The sequence below is a fragment of the Heteronotia binoei genome, chromosome 15, assembly GCF_032191835.1.
Source record: "Heteronotia binoei isolate CCM8104 ecotype False Entrance Well chromosome 15, APGP_CSIRO_Hbin_v1, whole genome shotgun sequence".
Taxonomy (NCBI): domain Eukaryota; kingdom Metazoa; phylum Chordata; class Lepidosauria; order Squamata; family Gekkonidae; genus Heteronotia; species Heteronotia binoei.
In genome coordinates this window covers 41,022,390-41,038,377 of record NC_083237.1, presented here as the reverse complement: position 1 = coordinate 41,038,377, position 15,988 = coordinate 41,022,390, and the positions used below count along the sequence as shown (strand labels likewise).

General features: G+C 43.5%; 1 protein-coding gene across 1 annotated transcript; it reads left to right on the top strand.

Moving 5' to 3' along the window:
- The first annotated feature begins 14,508 nt into the window (after nt 1-14,508).
- On the top strand, nt 14,509-15,648 carry LOC132583558 (uncharacterized). Its single transcript, XM_060255182.1, has 3 exons — nt 14,509-14,685; nt 14,794-14,886; nt 14,977-15,648. The coding sequence occupies exons 1-3, from the start codon at nt 14,509-14,511 to the stop codon at nt 15,514-15,516; spliced, it is 810 nt and encodes a 269-aa protein (XP_060111165.1). The 3' UTR covers nt 15,517-15,648.
- Nucleotides 15,649-15,988: the final 340 nt, after the last annotated feature.

Below are 15,988 nucleotides of genomic sequence, written 5' to 3'. Positions count from 1 at the left end.
GCTGGGGGAAGGAAGAGGACCTTTCTCCTGCCTTGCTTAAATAAGTACACTTTCTGGAGGAGGGAGAGAGATAGGGAATGCCTGGCGGCAGTCATTAATAGCCCCACCCCCCCTGGTATAAGGAATGCCCAGGCTGAGGCCAATTCTCTGCAGAGCATGCTCAATGCGGGGTTTCCCAATGTTTCCAGAGTCGGATTGGGTATTTCCGCTTTCCTTAGCCCTGGGATCACATGTCATAGTCGGATCCTATTATGAAGAAGTTAACGTTTACATACGCTAATAGGCACTTGCAAAGACTTCTGGGGGAGATGTTTCTACTCTGGTTACATGTGATATGACAGTATGCAATACACAACATCCAGTAAAATAGGTTCCATCTCTGCATTTAGTAGGCCGTGCACACTATATTCTCAAGGCACATTAGTTGGCATGCCCCAAGCGCTAGTTGCCACAGATGGTCATGTTTCCTGGGAGAAATGGCTACTGGGCTAGCACTCCGAACCAGGGAGTATGCACCTGTATGATGCCTCTCCCCTTGCACTGGGTTCGGAGAAGCCAACCTTGTTCACCTTCTCTCCTTTTTAATCTAGAGCCTTTGGGGCTCTGAGGGGCCCGGTATCCACCTGGCCCCTTTTTAGGGCCTACCTGGAGTCCCTCCCTGGCTGGGAGGGGGGACTCCCCCTTTATGCAGTGAAAAGTAGAACAATCCATTATATGAAGGAGGAAGAACTCCATTTCCCATCCTTCCTTGCACCTTGGCTTAGGGTTGGAGCATGTGCAGAGTATGACCATACAAATGTCCCAAGACCAATGCTGACTGGGTGCAAAGGAGGGGTGACAAGTTAGTCCGACAGGCATATTTACTGGTTAGAAATCCAAAGGAAAACTTAGACACTCGACCAGAGGGTTTAAGGAACCACGGTCGTGTTGGTCTACTCCTGACTATGACCTGGTGTTAAAAACTGCCCTGTAAATGTTGCCGACCTCAGCTCTTGGGTTTGGCTCGGCAGCCAGTCCGTTTCCCTTTTGCAGCAATGCAATCAAGGGCTGCATCTCCAGATTGGCTCAGAGAGTCAGAACAGGCTCTCTTCTAACACCGACCTTTATATGGTCAAGGACGGAATACGGTTCATACAAAAACAAAAACAAAAAACAAGACTTACATTCTTTGAAATAGATAACATGAGTGGAGAGGAATTGTCACTGAGTGTACTCAGTTTAAATAAATAACAAAAGGTATCAATGTAGAGAAATCATAACATTTATCTCAAAAAGAAGAAAAGGTCAGTGGGGCTTGAACATGCAACCCCCATAATTGCAGGGCTTCACACATTAAAATAAGAACTACTAAGGCTATTGCTCTGCTCTCAGACAACAAACACTTCCAACAACAATCTCCAATTCTTGAAGCGTGACAGGATATGTGAGACTGAATATTGTTAGCGTAATGAAATGTAATTGGTAATTTCAAATCAGCAATAGCATACTCCACCATGGATTTAGTTATATTCTAAGGCATTATGATGCATATTTTGAAATGCATATGTTAAAAGAGAATGCTCTATTATGACAAAATAGGAGTCAACTGTACCTTTAAGACCAACTAATTTTGTTCTACTACTTAAGACCAGCCTGTTTGGATCTGCTGTATTACGAGTAAAGCTTTGTCGATATTGAAATTCACACCAGCAGGGCACCACAGATGTGAAAATGAGAGCGATGGCGCCACCTTGTGGATGAAGCACATCAATACAACCATTGTGTTACGATCATGACCAGTAGTGTAAATGGTACGAAATAATCCAGATTTCTATAAGGCAGCTTCAGTTCACAGAAAATCTGGCTGAAACATGAATGTAGAATCCCCCTTAGAGTATAAAAGTACCTTTTGTGGCACCTATAAAAGGAATGCAGAAAAGGAATGACAGCTGGACCTGCATAGAAGGCATGAGAGGCACAATACCTTGTATTATAGGGCAGCAAAAAGAATCAGAAACAGAAAAAAAATCAGAAAAGAGAACAAGAGTAATCAGATGTTTCAATTTGCATCTAATGCTCGATAGAATGAGATCTCCCTAAAACGTTCTATAGGTAAGCAATGTTTCTTAGCAGATTAAGATGCTACCTTTGATTTACAAATTATATCAACAAATTATCTTTATTTAATGCATCAGGGAGCATTGTCATTTGCTATCTGAAGGGGACTCAACTCAGTTAATTCCACCTCCATAAAAACAGTTATTTGAATTTTCAAGTGCTGTACAGGGCCTGTGATCAGGCACATAAACAAATAAATACATGAAGCTGCTTTATACTGAATCAGAATCTATCAAAGTCAATATTATCAGATTGGCAGCAGCTTTCCAGGGTCTCAGGCAGAGGTCTTTCACATATCCTACTACCTGGTTCTTTAACTGGAGAAAATGGGGATTGAACCCAGGACCTTCTGCATGCCAAACAGATGCTCTACCACAGAGTTACTTCCTGCCCCCAATAGAAGAGTTAAACTTACATTACCCTCTATCATTGTCCACTCTTCTATTTTCTTTATCAACACTGTCATTTCTCTTAATGTTCCATAAACCCAGAAGACAAAACTACTGCTTAGCTGCACATAGTAAAGGATTAGTCCTCTGGCTAAGCCATGCATATAATTGATTTAGATGGCATAATGAGAGGGGTATCAACACATCACTCATTATTAGCAATGTGGGACCTTTCTTCCAGCTCTCATTTGTACACATTTATGACCAAGCCCTTCTGACAATGGCTTGGCTTATGTCCAGCCAGAAGAAACATTGAAAGATCATGCATGTAGATTGTTTGGAGAAACAAAATAATTGGTACAAGATGCATGTTGTTGAGTGATGTAATATCAATTTTTCATTGTTTTAAATATTTGTATGTGTGTGTGGGGGGGGGGGGTAAGTACTTGCATGCTTGGGAGTCATGGTGATATTTGGTGACCCCTATTGGGGTAAGACATTTCAAAGAGGTGTCTTGAAATTGATGCCTCCACATCCTGGCCCTGGTATACATAAGAACATAAGAGAAGCTATGTTGGATCAGGCCAATCGCCCATCCAGTCCAACATTCTGTGTCACACAGTGGCCAAATACATACATACACACACACTGTGGCTAATAGCCACTGATGGACCTCTGCTCCATATTTTTATCTAACCCCCTCTTGAAGCTGTCTAGCTTGTAGCCACCACCACCTCCTGTGGCAGTGAATTCCACATGTTAATCACCCTTTGGGTGAAGAAGTACTTCCTTTTATCCATTTTAACCTGTCTGCTCAGCAATTTCATCGAATGCTCACGAGTTCTTGTATTGTGAGAAAGGGAGAAAAGTACTTCTTTCTCTACTTTCTCCATCCCATGCATTATCTTGTAAGCCTCTATCATGTCACCCCGCAGTCGATGTTTCTCCAAGCTAAAGAATAACTTTTTTTTTATTTCTATCCCGCCCTCCCTGCCGAGGCAGGCTCAGGGCGGCTCACAACATAAAAATACATTATACATCGAGTTATACTTATTAAATCATGGTTAAAAAACAGTTTACAGATTATATTAAAATTAACATTAACAATTAACAATATGGTGCTATAAACATTAGATCTTCAATAGAATTCAGAAGCTAAAAGCATTTTCAGCGGCACTTTCCTAGCTTGTCATTAGTTGAAGGCTATTTTGAAGAGGTGGGTCTTACAGGCCCTACGGAATTGATCTAAGCATCGTAGGGCCCGTACCTCCTCTGGGAGTTGATTCCACAGCAGTGGAGCTGCAATAGAGAAGGCCCGATCTCGGGTGGCCTTCAATCTGGCCTCCCTTGGCCCAGGGATATTCAGCTGGTTTTTTCCAGCTGACCTCAGTGCTCTCTGGGGCTCATATGGGGAGAGACGGTCCCTCAGGTAGGCAGGTCCTTGGCATAAAGGGCTTTAAAGGTGATAACCAGCACTTTGTAATGAACTCGGTATACCACTGGCAGCCAGTGCAGTCCGCGTAGCCCCGGCTGTATGTGCCCCCACCTTGGGAGCCCCAGCAGCAGCCTAGCCACCGTGTTCTGCACCAGCTGCAGCCGCTGAGTTTGGCACAAGGGCAGCCCCATGTAGAGGGCGTTGCAGTAATCCAGTCTCGAGGTGACCGTAGCATGGATCACTATTGCTAGGTCACGGCGCTCCAGGAAGGGGGCCAACTGCTTCGCCCATCGAAGATGAAAGAACGCGGACTTGGCAGCAGCTGCTATCTGTGCCTCCATTGATAATGAAGGCTCCAGAAAAATCCCCAAGCTCTTGACCTTATGGGCTGCTTTCAGCAGTGCACCGTCAAAGACCGGCAAGGGGATGGCACCCAAGCCCAAACCTCCAAGCAATCTGGGCAAGGGGGGCATGTAGATGTTAAACAACATCGGAGAGAGAACTGCCCCTTGTGGCACCCCACACACTAGTGGGTGCCTCCGGGACAGCCACCCTTTGTCCCCATCCATCAAGGAAGAGGAAAGCCACTGTAAGGCCAAGCGTTTTAACCTTTCTTCATAGGGAAAGTGTTCCTAACCTTTAATCATTCTAATTGCACTTTTCTGGACTATTCCTTGGAGATGTCCCTTTTAAGTACTTTTCAAGGTCAGCCTGCTTAGTTTCTGAGATCTGACAAGACAGGGCTTGCCTGGGCTACCCAGGTCAGAATGATGGCATTATTACTTGAGATAATCTTGGCCAACTCTCTGTGGTAGGTTGGGCTGACAAATTAACTATCCCATGGAACTTGTGAGGTTTCTGGCAGAGTAGATGTGAATTTACTTCCTGGAATTTAGCTGATGAAGCTACAGCTGACACTTCCCTTAAGTGCACATTGAGTCAGAATTATGTACTATACTAAATGGAGTGGGTGAGGATTCATACATGCAGGTTTTAAGGATCTCAAAGTATCACATGTCTGCTCAATAGCAATTGTCATAACAGATGATGGTAAAAATGCCCTTTACTGATTAAAAAAATGCATTTCCTATCCCCAGATCATTTTCTGAACCAACCATTGAAGTCAAGGAATTGATTGGCTAAGAACTGGCAGTTTTTTTCCAGAGACAAACTCAGTCCTGAAGATGTTGCTACAGGGCACAGCAGCCTACTGTCTTATAAAGATTTGAACTGATGGGATTCATATTCTCAACTATATTCACCCTGCCTCCCTTTTTATTGACTTTTACATCATACATGTTTATCATCATTGCCATCTTGAGGATCCCATCAGACACTGGCAGGAAAAAGGCCTTCTCCACATGCTCTTCTCACCTTCTCATCGTTACAATCTATTATGGGACTCTAATTACTGTCTATGTGCTCCCAAATACTGAAAATATAAGGAAGCTAAATAAAGTGTTCTCTGTTTTTTACACTATCCTCTGGTCAATCCCCTCATATACAGTCTAAGGAACAGAGAGGTAAAAGAGACTCTTAGGAAATCTATTGGTAAACTGATTCAGACCCCAGAAATTCAAGGCTTTGTCTTTAGAATAGTGTAAAGTGACCAATATTGAAATCTCTATCCTTTTTATCACTTCTTGTGCGCATATATGTGGTAATTGGGTAGGAAAACATATATTGTTAATAGTATTCTGCTGCATCCATTCCTAATTTGAGTCCTATACAGGTGTTTTTGTTATTGTTCAGACGCACAGTCGAGTCTGACTCTTTGCTGATTTCCAAACAGTCAGCTGCTGACCACATTGCTGTCAAGAATTAGAGTTAGAAAGATGTTCTTTGAGGAATGGTGCTTAGGGTTTTTCTTAAATACTGGAGTTTATGTCATGCATGTACTAAAATATGTTCCACCTTTCCCAATGACTCAAGATAACTTAAAATACATAATTAAAAACATCCAGGTAATTAAAATTACATAATTAAAAACATCCATCCTCTCAGAGAGGCCTGAGAGGAGCAGAACAGAGCAGAGCAGCTCTGAAAGGCTGAGACAGCTGGAGAAGTTGCTAAGAATTTCTGTGTTTTGAAAAACTTCATTCTGAGGCTTGGGTGACTGCTGAAAAGGCTGAGTTGTGATAGCTGGGGAACTGCTGTATGTTTGGGTGAGTGGGCTAAAGGTGAAAGTGATTGATTGATTGATTGAGAGTAATTGTTGATGATTGCTTAGGAGTGGTCTACTCCACCCTCTTTGCATTTTAAGCTGCGCCTTGCCAAAGGCGCGAGCCGAAGGGCGAGAGCTAAAGGGCTCTTGGCCTGTGGCTCTTTGCCTGGGGGCTTCCTAAGGGCCGGGAACCCAGATCCCTGATTTCCTTGTTCTCCCAATAAGGTAAGTTGACCTTCCAGAAGGGGAGCCACGTAAACAACAGCATTTAAAGAGGACTGTATATTTAATATATATATATATATATATATATATCATGAAGGTAGAATGCCAGCAGGGGGGTGGGGACTTTCCAGTGTTTTGCACTGAGTGTCACATGTATGACTATCTGCCCACAGGACAGAAGTCTTGGGTGTGTGCTCGATGCAAGGAGCTCCTGCTCCTCAGGGAACGAGTTCGTGCCCTTGAGGCCGAGGTGACTGCCCTGGAGAAGCAGAGACAGTCAGTTAGGCAATTGGGGAAGACTCTCGGGGGCGTATTAGATGAGCCCCACTCTGAATGTGGCAGCCCTGTTGCTGCCAGAGAGCGTGAGGGTCGAGAGAGAACAGGGCACCTTGCTGAGGACAAGGGGAATGCGCCCTCAGAAGGGACCTCTTCTTCGGTTGGTGAGCAGGTATCCTTTCGTGCCAAGGAACCATCCCTGGGCAGGGGGAGAAGGGGGGTCTTGGTAGTTGGTGATTCGATCCTTAGGCAAGTAGACAGCTGGGTGGCAAAACCGCGTATTGACCGTATGGTGACTTGCCTGCCTGGTGCGAAGGTAGCGGACATTACACGTGTAGTAGATAAGCTGATAGACAGTGCTGGGGAGGAGCCTGTGGTCGTGGTGCATGTTGGCACCAACGATGTGGGGAAATGCAGTCGTGAGGTCCTGGAGGAGAAATTTAGGCTGCTAGGTGGGAGACTTAAGGCCAGGACCTCCAAGGTGGCCTTCTCGGAAGTGCTACCTGTTCCACGTGCAGGGCAGGAGAGACAGGCGCAAATTAGAAGTCTCAATGTGTGGATGAGACGATGGTGTAAGGAGGAAGGGTTTAAGTTTGTTAGGCACTGGGATGCTTTCTGGAACAAGCGGGAGCTGTACAAAAGAGACGGTCTCCACTTGTCTCCGGATGGAACCAGGCTGCTGGCGCTTAAAATCAAAAAGGTGGCAGAGCAGTTTTTAAACTAAATCTTGGGGGAAAGCCGACAGGAGATGAAATGTCTCTGGTTCGGGAGGACTCATCTCAAAGAGATGAAGGGTTGGCTTCTATTTTTCTACCGAGTAACGGATCAGAGTTGTCCACTGTGATGGTGACAAACAGTATGGACTGTCTGCCAGAGTCTCGAGGCGGCAGGACAGAGGTGGCGGGCCTAGCTTGCCTGGGAAATTATAAATGTTTGTATGCAAATGCTAGAAGTGTCCGAAGTAAAATTGGTGAATTGGAATGTTTAGTGTTGGGAGAAAACATAGACATTGTGGGAATTTCAGAAACTTGGTGGAATGAGGAGAATCAGTGGGACACGGTGATTCCTGGATATAAGTTATATCGGAAGGATAGGGAGGGAAGGGTTGGAGGTGGGGTGGCTCTGTATGTCAGAGAGGATATACGGTCCAGTAAGACTGAGGTCAGAGAATTAGATTCCCTTTTAGAAATGCTTTGGGTTGAAATAGAGGGCCCAAAAGGAAATTTAACTATGGGAGTTTGTTATCGCCCACCAAATCAAAAGAGAGAGGACGATTATAATATGATGGAAGGATTAAAGATAGCGGCTAAACGTAAAAACTGTGTCGTAATAGGTGATTTTAACTACCCGCAGATTGATTGGGTTAATATGTGTTCTGGTCGAGAGAAAGAGATTGAGTTTCTTGATGCTCTCAATGACTGTGCTATGGAGCAGATGGTCTCAGAACCTACCAGAGGTGGGGCGATCCTGCATCTGGTCCTAAGTAATGCCCAAGACTTAGTGAGAGACGTAAAAGTGATTGCGCCGCTTCGGAACAGTGACCATAATGTTATTGATTTCACCGTTTGTATAAATAGGGAGTTGCCCAAAAAGACCGCCACAAAAGGGGTAAATTCTCTGAGATGAGGAGGCATGTGAGGAGGAAACTGAAAGGAAAGGTAAAAACCCTTGGGGAAGCTTGGAGACTATTTAAAACTATAATCCTAGAAGCTCAGATAAAATACATACCACAAGTTAGGAAAGGCACAAACAGGTATAAGAAGAGGCCAGCATGGTTAACAAACAAAGTAATGGAAGCTGTAAAAGGTAGGAAGGACTCCTTTAAGCGGTGGAAAACCAGTCCAAGTGAGATTAATAAAAGGGAACACAGGCAGTGGCAAATCAAATGCAAGACTGTGATCAGGCAGGCAAAAAGGGACTATGAGGAGCATATTGCAAAAAACATAAAGACCAACAATAAAAATTTCTTCAAATATATTAGAAGTAGGAAACCAGCCAGGGAAGCAGTGGGGCCCTTGGATGACCATGGGGTAAAAGGATTACTGAAGGAGGATGGGGAAATGGCTGAGAAGCTGAATGCATTTTTTGCCTCCGTCTTCACCGTGGAAGATGAGAAGTGTTTGCCCGCCCCAGAACCACTAATATTGGAAGGGGTGTTGAAAGACCTGAGTCATATTGAGGTGACAAAAGAGGAGGTCCTACAACTAATAGACAAATTAAAAACTAATAAGTCACCGGGTCCAGATGGCATACATCCGAGAGTTCTGAAAGAACTCAAAGTTGAACTTGTGGATCTTCTAACAAAAATCTGTAATCTTTCATTGAAATCTGCCTCTGTTCCTGAGGACTGGAAGGTAGCAAATGTCACCCCCATCTTTAAAAAGGGTTCCAGAGGAGATCCAGGAAATTACAGGCCAGTCAGTCTGACTTCAATACCGGGAAAGTTGGTAGAAACCATTATCAAGGACAGAATGAGTAGGCACATTGATGAACACAGGTTATTGAGGAAGACTCAGCATGGGTTCTGTAAGGGAAGATCTTGCCTCACTAATTTGTTACATTTCTTTGAGGGGGTAAACAAACTTGTGGACAAAGGAGACCCGATAGATGTTGTTTACCTTGACTTCCAGAAAGCTTTTGATAAAGTTCCTCATCAAAGGCTCCTTAGAAAGCTTGAGAGTCATGGAGTAAAAGGACAGGTCCTCTTGTGGATCAAAAACTGGCTGAGTAATAGGAAGCAGAGAGTGAGTATAAATGGGCAGTCTTCTCAGTGGAGGACGGTAAGCAGTGGGGTGCCGCAGGGCTCGGTACTGGGTCCCATGCTCTTTAACTTGTTCATAAATGATTTAGAGTTGGGAGTGAGCAGTGAAGTGGCCAAATTTGCGGATGACACTAAATTGTTCAGGGTGGTGAGAACCAGAGAGGATTGTGAGGAACTCCAAAGGGATCTTTTGAGGCTGGGTGAGTGGGCGTCAACGTGGCAGATGCGGTTCAATGTGGCCAAGTGCAAAGTAATGCACATTGGGGCAAAGAATCCCAGCTACAAATACAAGTTGATGGGTTGTGAACTGGCAGAGACTGACCAAGAGAGAGATCTTGGGGTCGTGGTAGATAATTCACTGAAAATGTCAAGACAGTGTGCGTTTGCAATAAAAAAGGCCAACGCCATGCTGGGAATTATTAGGAAGGGAATTGAAAACAAATCAGCCAGTATCATAACGCCCCTGTATAAATCGATGGTGCGGTCTCATTTGGAGTACTGTGTGCAGTTCTGGTCGCCGCACCTCAAAGAGGATATTATAGCATTGGAGAAAGTTCAGAAAAGGGCAACTAGAATGATTAAAGGGCTGGAACACCTTCCCTATGAAGAAAGGTTGAAACGCTTAGGGCTCTTTAGCTTGGAGAAACGTTGACTGAGGGGTGACATGATAGAGGTTTACAAGATAATGCGTGGGATGGAGAAAGTAGAGAAAGAAGTACTTTTCTCCCTTTCTCACAATACGAGAACTCGTGGGCATTCGATGAAATTGCTGAGCAGACAGGTTAAAACGGATAAAAGGAAGTACTTCTTCACCCAAAGGGTGATTAACATGTGGAATTCACTGCCACAGGAGGTGGTGGCGGCCACAAGCATGGCCACCTTCAAGAGGGGGTTAGATAAAAATATGGAGCAGAGTTCCATCAGTGGCTATTAGCCACAGTGTGTATGTGTGTGTGTGTGTGTGTGTGTGTGTGTATATATATATATATATATATATATATATATATATATATATATATATATATATATATATATATATATATATATATATTTGGCCGCTGTGTGACACAGAATGTTGGACTGGATGGGCCATTGGCCTGATCTAACATGGCTTCTCTTATGTTCTTATGTTCAGGTAGCAATGAAATTCCAGTTCATCCATAACCAAATAAAATGACAGCAACTCTGTTGAAAACTGTTGTGAATGAAATGTCTTTATAAGTCCCTCTTGAAAAAAATTCAAAGATGGTGTCTTCCTCACTGCCTTGGAAAGCCCATTCCATAAAGAAGGAACAACCACCCCGAAAGCAGGGTCCTTTGGTGGGTTACATTTACTAAGAGAACACCCAAAAACTGGCAAGCTGAAGACCATATCTGGAGCTCACCATCATATGGAGAAAGACAGTCCTTTATGTATGTGAGTTATAGGTCATAAAGGTAATAATAAACCAAATTTAGAAATAAACTAGCAGCCTATGCAGCTCTTACAAAGTAGGCAAGATGTATTTCTGATGGGAAACCTGTAATAACAATTGGGGTGCAGCATTCTGAATGAACTGCAGTTTCCAGGTTGTCTTCAACAGCAACCCAATGTAGAAAGTGTTGCAGCAGTACATCCTCTGTGTCTATGAAAGGATAACAACAGTGAAACAGCTGCAGCTAGCAGAAAAGGTAAAGGTAGTTCCTTGTGCAAGCACCAGGCATTTCCGACTCTTGGGTGATGTTGCATCATGACGTTTTCACATCAGACTTTTTACAGGATGGTTTGCCATGGCCTTCCCCAGTCATCTACACTGCAGCTGGCAGCTGGCAGAAGGCACTGTTATATACCCCATGTTTTCAAATAGCTTTTCAAACAGCATGTGCAGACCCATGCTCTTATTAACTTGCTCTGAAAAAGACAGCTCCAATTTGTCCACCACCAGTGAACCTAAACCTTCCAAAACATCACCTTTCCTAATGAGAATCACCTGTCTTTTCTCAAAAAGTTTTGTCATATTTGAAGTTTTTCCCTCAAGTAAAATATACATGGACATTTGAGAAAAGGAGAAAAGATTTCAGTGAAGACTAGCATCTAAGTGAAATTATAAGGCAAATTGTTTCTTGGATAAATCTTGTAAGTTAAACATCTAAGAGAAGATAAGGGGGGGAGGTGATATGGACATTCTTGTCTTTACATTTTCATAAATTTCTTTTTGTTTTGGAAACCAGTTGCTGAGGACAAGTGTAGTTTATAAGTATCTTAAACACATCTGAAACAACTAAAAATATTTTTCCATTTCAAAATATATATATAACCATAGGATTTTTATATGACTTGGATGGCCCAGTTTAACCTAATCTCACCAGATCTCAGAAGCTAAGCAGAATTGGCTCCAGTTAGTACTTGGATGGGAGACCGCCAAGGAAGTCCAGGGTTTTTACACAGAGGCAGGTGATGGCAAACCACCTCTGAATGTCTCTTGCCTCAAAGACACTACAGGGTTGCCATAAGTAAGCTGTGATTTAAGGAAGAAACTAGGCCTCCTTTGCAGAGTTCAAGAATGCTTTCACCTCACATCACCCAAACTCCAGAGTGGATTGCATAAACACAGCTCTTCTATTCACAGCAGCCAAATACACAAATGTATGTTCAGGGTCAACACAGATACTTGGGGCAGGAAAGAGCATATGACTCTACTCCATCTGTGACTCATCATGGTATCTTTACCTCTGTACTTATCTACATTTGTCTTATGTTGCATCATATATAAAATTTGCTCCCACATAGGATATCATAAAAAAAAAAAAATCAGCATTCTTGATCATGCAGAGGTAACCTATATGAATAACATGTGTGGATTGGCAAGGGATGGAGTAAGTTAAAAGGGCAAATGACTTATCTAGCATGCTCATTTCAGCTTTTCTCTATCCATTATGACCTTGAACACACATATGTCATGTGTACAGGTCTAGATTGTCACTTTACAAGGCAGTGCAGATGCTTCAAAAAATCTGAGAAACTGAATATGTGGGGGAGCATTAAACGTTTCAGTTGGTTAGATGTTGATCATGAGCATTAATAGTCTAATGTATCACACCTGGTTCCTAGAGTTTGAAGTCATAGTGGATTAACAGTTCATGTCATAGATTAATTTTGTCAGCAACTGTGATGTGCCTTGTTTAGACAGTATAGTTTTGTTTCATATTAACGGTCTTTGTATCTTGAAATCACTATTGACTTTTGGAGTACTGGTCTGACAGTGGTGGTACTGCTAATCACCAGTAGTCTTTGATATAGCTCCTGGAGTGGAAGAGTTCTGAATCCAAAATGCAGTCCTCAGGGGTGGAATTCTAGCAGGAACTCCTTTTCATATTAGGCTATAAACCCCTGATGTAGCCAATCCTCCAAGAGATTACAAGGCTCTTTTTTTGTCAGCTCTTGGAAGATTGGCTACTACATCAGGGTGTGTGGCCTAATATGCAAAGGAGCTCCTGCTAGAATTCCACCCCTGGCAGTGTCCTGAAGAGCTATATGGATAGTATATACCACAAGCTTTCCTGCTGCCTTCTACTTTATTTGTCCCAGTGCTCTTCAGTATGCAGCCAAATCAATGTTATCTGCTCTCAGTTTCTTCTTACATGCCATGTTTGTGCATTTCCAGTGACCTTTCTTCCTTCTTTTTCTGGTCATATTTATTATAAAACTGGTCTACTAATAGCTCATATACACAGTTCTGTCCATTTGTCTTTCTGTCTTAGAACGTGTCATGTCACACCCAGAGTTTCTGTTTTTGATACTGTATATAGCCAGTATCATAATGCCCCTGTATAAATCGATGGTGTGGTCTCATTTGGAATACTGTGTGCAATTCTGGTAGCAACTCAAAAAGGATATTCTAGCATTGGAAAAAGTCCAGAAAAGGGCAACTAGAATGATTAAAGGTTTGGAAGAAAGGTTAAAATGCTTGGGGCTCTTTAGCTTGGAGAAATGTCGACTGCGGGGTTACATGATAGAGGTTTACAAGATAATGCATGGGATGGAGAGAAGTAGAGAAAGAAGCACTTTTCTCTCTTTCTCACCATACAAGAACTTGTGGGCATTCGATGAAATTGCTGAGCAGTCAGGTTAAAATGGAAAAAAGGAAGTACTTCTTCACCCAAAGGGTGACTAACATGTGGGATTCACTGCCACAGGTGGTGGTGGCGGCTACAAGCATAGACAGCTTCAAAAGGGGGTTAGATAAAAATATGGAGCAGAGGTCCATCAGTGGTTATTAGCCACAGTGTGTGTGTGTGTATTTGGCCACTGTGTGAGACAGAGTGTTGGACTGGATGGGTGATTGGCCTGATCCAACATGAGTAGTATATGGCCAGTCCATGCATATTTAATGAAGGGGGCGTGGCCAGTGACGTCACCGGAAGCTCTGGCAACCCATGCATATTTAATGAAGGGGGCGTGGCCAGCAACGTCACTTCCACTGACATCACTGGAAACTGTGTCATCAGGGTCATGACCCCAATGACGTCACCCAGGTCATGCCCCCCCCACCACCACGTGACGTGGCCAGGCCAATCAGCGTCTACGTCCACCCCGCTGCAACCTACCAACCCCGCATATTTAATTATTTAAGCGCCTCCTCCAGGAAATGACCTTACTGACGCACACCACGTGGCGTGGCCAGGCCAATCAGCGTCTACGCCCACCCTGCCGTGACCTAGCAACCCTGCATATTAATTGAGCAGGCCGGAAACCACATGTGTAGCCCCCTCCCCTGCCCCCTCCCCCAGCGCCACCCACTGCAGCGTCATTGAACTTCCGCCTGTGGCACCCCACCCCAGAAATTGGGGCCCGCCACTGAGAAGGCCTGAGTAGGGTCGTGTGACCCCTCTAACAACATGCCCAGTCACCCCTGGCCAATAGCAAATGGGGCCCACTCCCACCCAGCCCACCCTCACCAGGTTATTTTAGGAAAGAAGCCATTTGCTCTTGAACACACGTGCGCAGGCTCTTGCTGAGAACATGGAAACCCCGGCCAGACCCTTGGTGCTTTCCAGGCCGCCGCCATTGGTGAGACAAAATTTTAAAAGGAGATATGTGAGCAGTTCTGAGGATGAAGAATTTGTTCCCGCAAAGCTCCATTTCCTGGGGCCTGTTTTTGACGAAGAGACACGCGTTAGTATGGACAGCGGGGAGACAACAGCTGACATGCTATCTAAAAATGGCGTTTCCCAAATTTTGCAAGGCCTCCTGGAAGATTTCCCAGACACTCAGGAACTTATTCCCTACAGCACCCAGGTTTTCCAAGAGATTCCTGATTCCCAAGAGCTCATTCCAGGAGAGAACTCTATGGCTCAGGTAATTTGGGAAAGGGGTGGGGGTAGGAGGGGAATAGAAAAGGTTATTGGAAAAACAGGCTTTGCATAGTGCTTTTAACTGAAAAAAAATCTGCTTTTAATTTTCTAGTATTCTGCCTGCATTGGGCCACAAATTCCAGATTTAAAATTGGGTGAAGCCCCAGAGGAGAATAGTCCTTCAGAGGCAAAAATCTCCAAGCAGGTATGGACCCCGGTTGTTTAGTGTTGTGTGGCGGGTGTGAGGGGCTTGTCAAGGCTTGTAAAACTAAAATAAATGCTGTCTTTTTAACAGGAACAGCCAAAAATTCCATTTGGCATGACGCCCAGGGAACGAGTCATTGCCATGAGAAAGCTTTTAAACATGGAAGTTTGTGAAGATTCTGACTGCATGCCGCCCCGAAAACGGAAATCAGCAATGTCAGCATTAGTTCGTGCCGCCGTCTATTCAATAGCAATGCATTGTATCAATGAATTTTTATATGATTCTTGTGAAGGATGCCAGCTTCAATCCCCTGGGCAGAGATCCCACGCATGTCTATCGTGGTCTGAACAGACGCTAGACCGCAAGGTGAAATTTGTTATAGATGAATTGTCAATACATTCTATAATGCACGTCGTGACCTCAGTTGCCTATTCATTGAAGTGTCTACATTTCACTCAAGACAATATGGACCAAATATTTGATTTGTTAAATAGAGTCGGGGACTCGCCAAATTCTCGTAAAACACTTGAAACAATTCTGAAAAACTCTGACAGTGCAATGGTTAAATATGTTGAAGGCTATATCAAAGATTTGCATTTTCGTTCATTTTTTCTGCGCCAGAAAAAATAAAATGGTGTTTCTGTTATGTAAATAAAAGATATTCCAGCTGCTTTTTAATGTCTGTTTTGAAATAAAACCTGTAAATAGACTGCAATTCCATTTGTCGCGGTTTGTAAAATAAAAAGGAACCTTTTTAAAGAACTCAGTGCTGTCATTACATGTCTGGACTTGTCCCATATTGATATCAGATGCAGGGGTCATGCCCCTATGAAATGAAGGCCTGTTGGGAGGGCGCTGCACACTGTCAGTCAGTCAGTCAGTCAGTTTATTGCGGCTCTAGGCCAATCAACAACAACAACACAACTCATCAATAACAGTACAACACAACACCAAGCTAAAATATAACATAACAATATAAAACTATGTACAACCATCAAAATAGTAATAAAATTATCTGACGTAGGCAACACTTAACTAAGGGCATCTTCTTTCAAATACAAACAGCATTCAATTTCTTCCTGTCAAGGTCGGTAACATATAG

Excerpts from the sequence above, each read along its gene's own strand:
- LOC132583558 (XM_060255182.1), top strand. The coding sequence starts at position 14,509 with ATGGACAGCGGGGAGACAACAGCTGACATGCTATCTAAAAATGGCGTT. Across the intron at positions 14,686-14,793 it reads GAGAGAACTCTATGGCTCAG|TATTCTGCCTGCATTGGGCC; the intron begins GTAATTTGGGAA and ends TTAATTTTCTAG. Across the intron at positions 14,887-14,976 it reads AGGCAAAAATCTCCAAGCAG|GAACAGCCAAAAATTCCATT; the intron begins GTATGGACCCCG and ends TCTTTTTAACAG.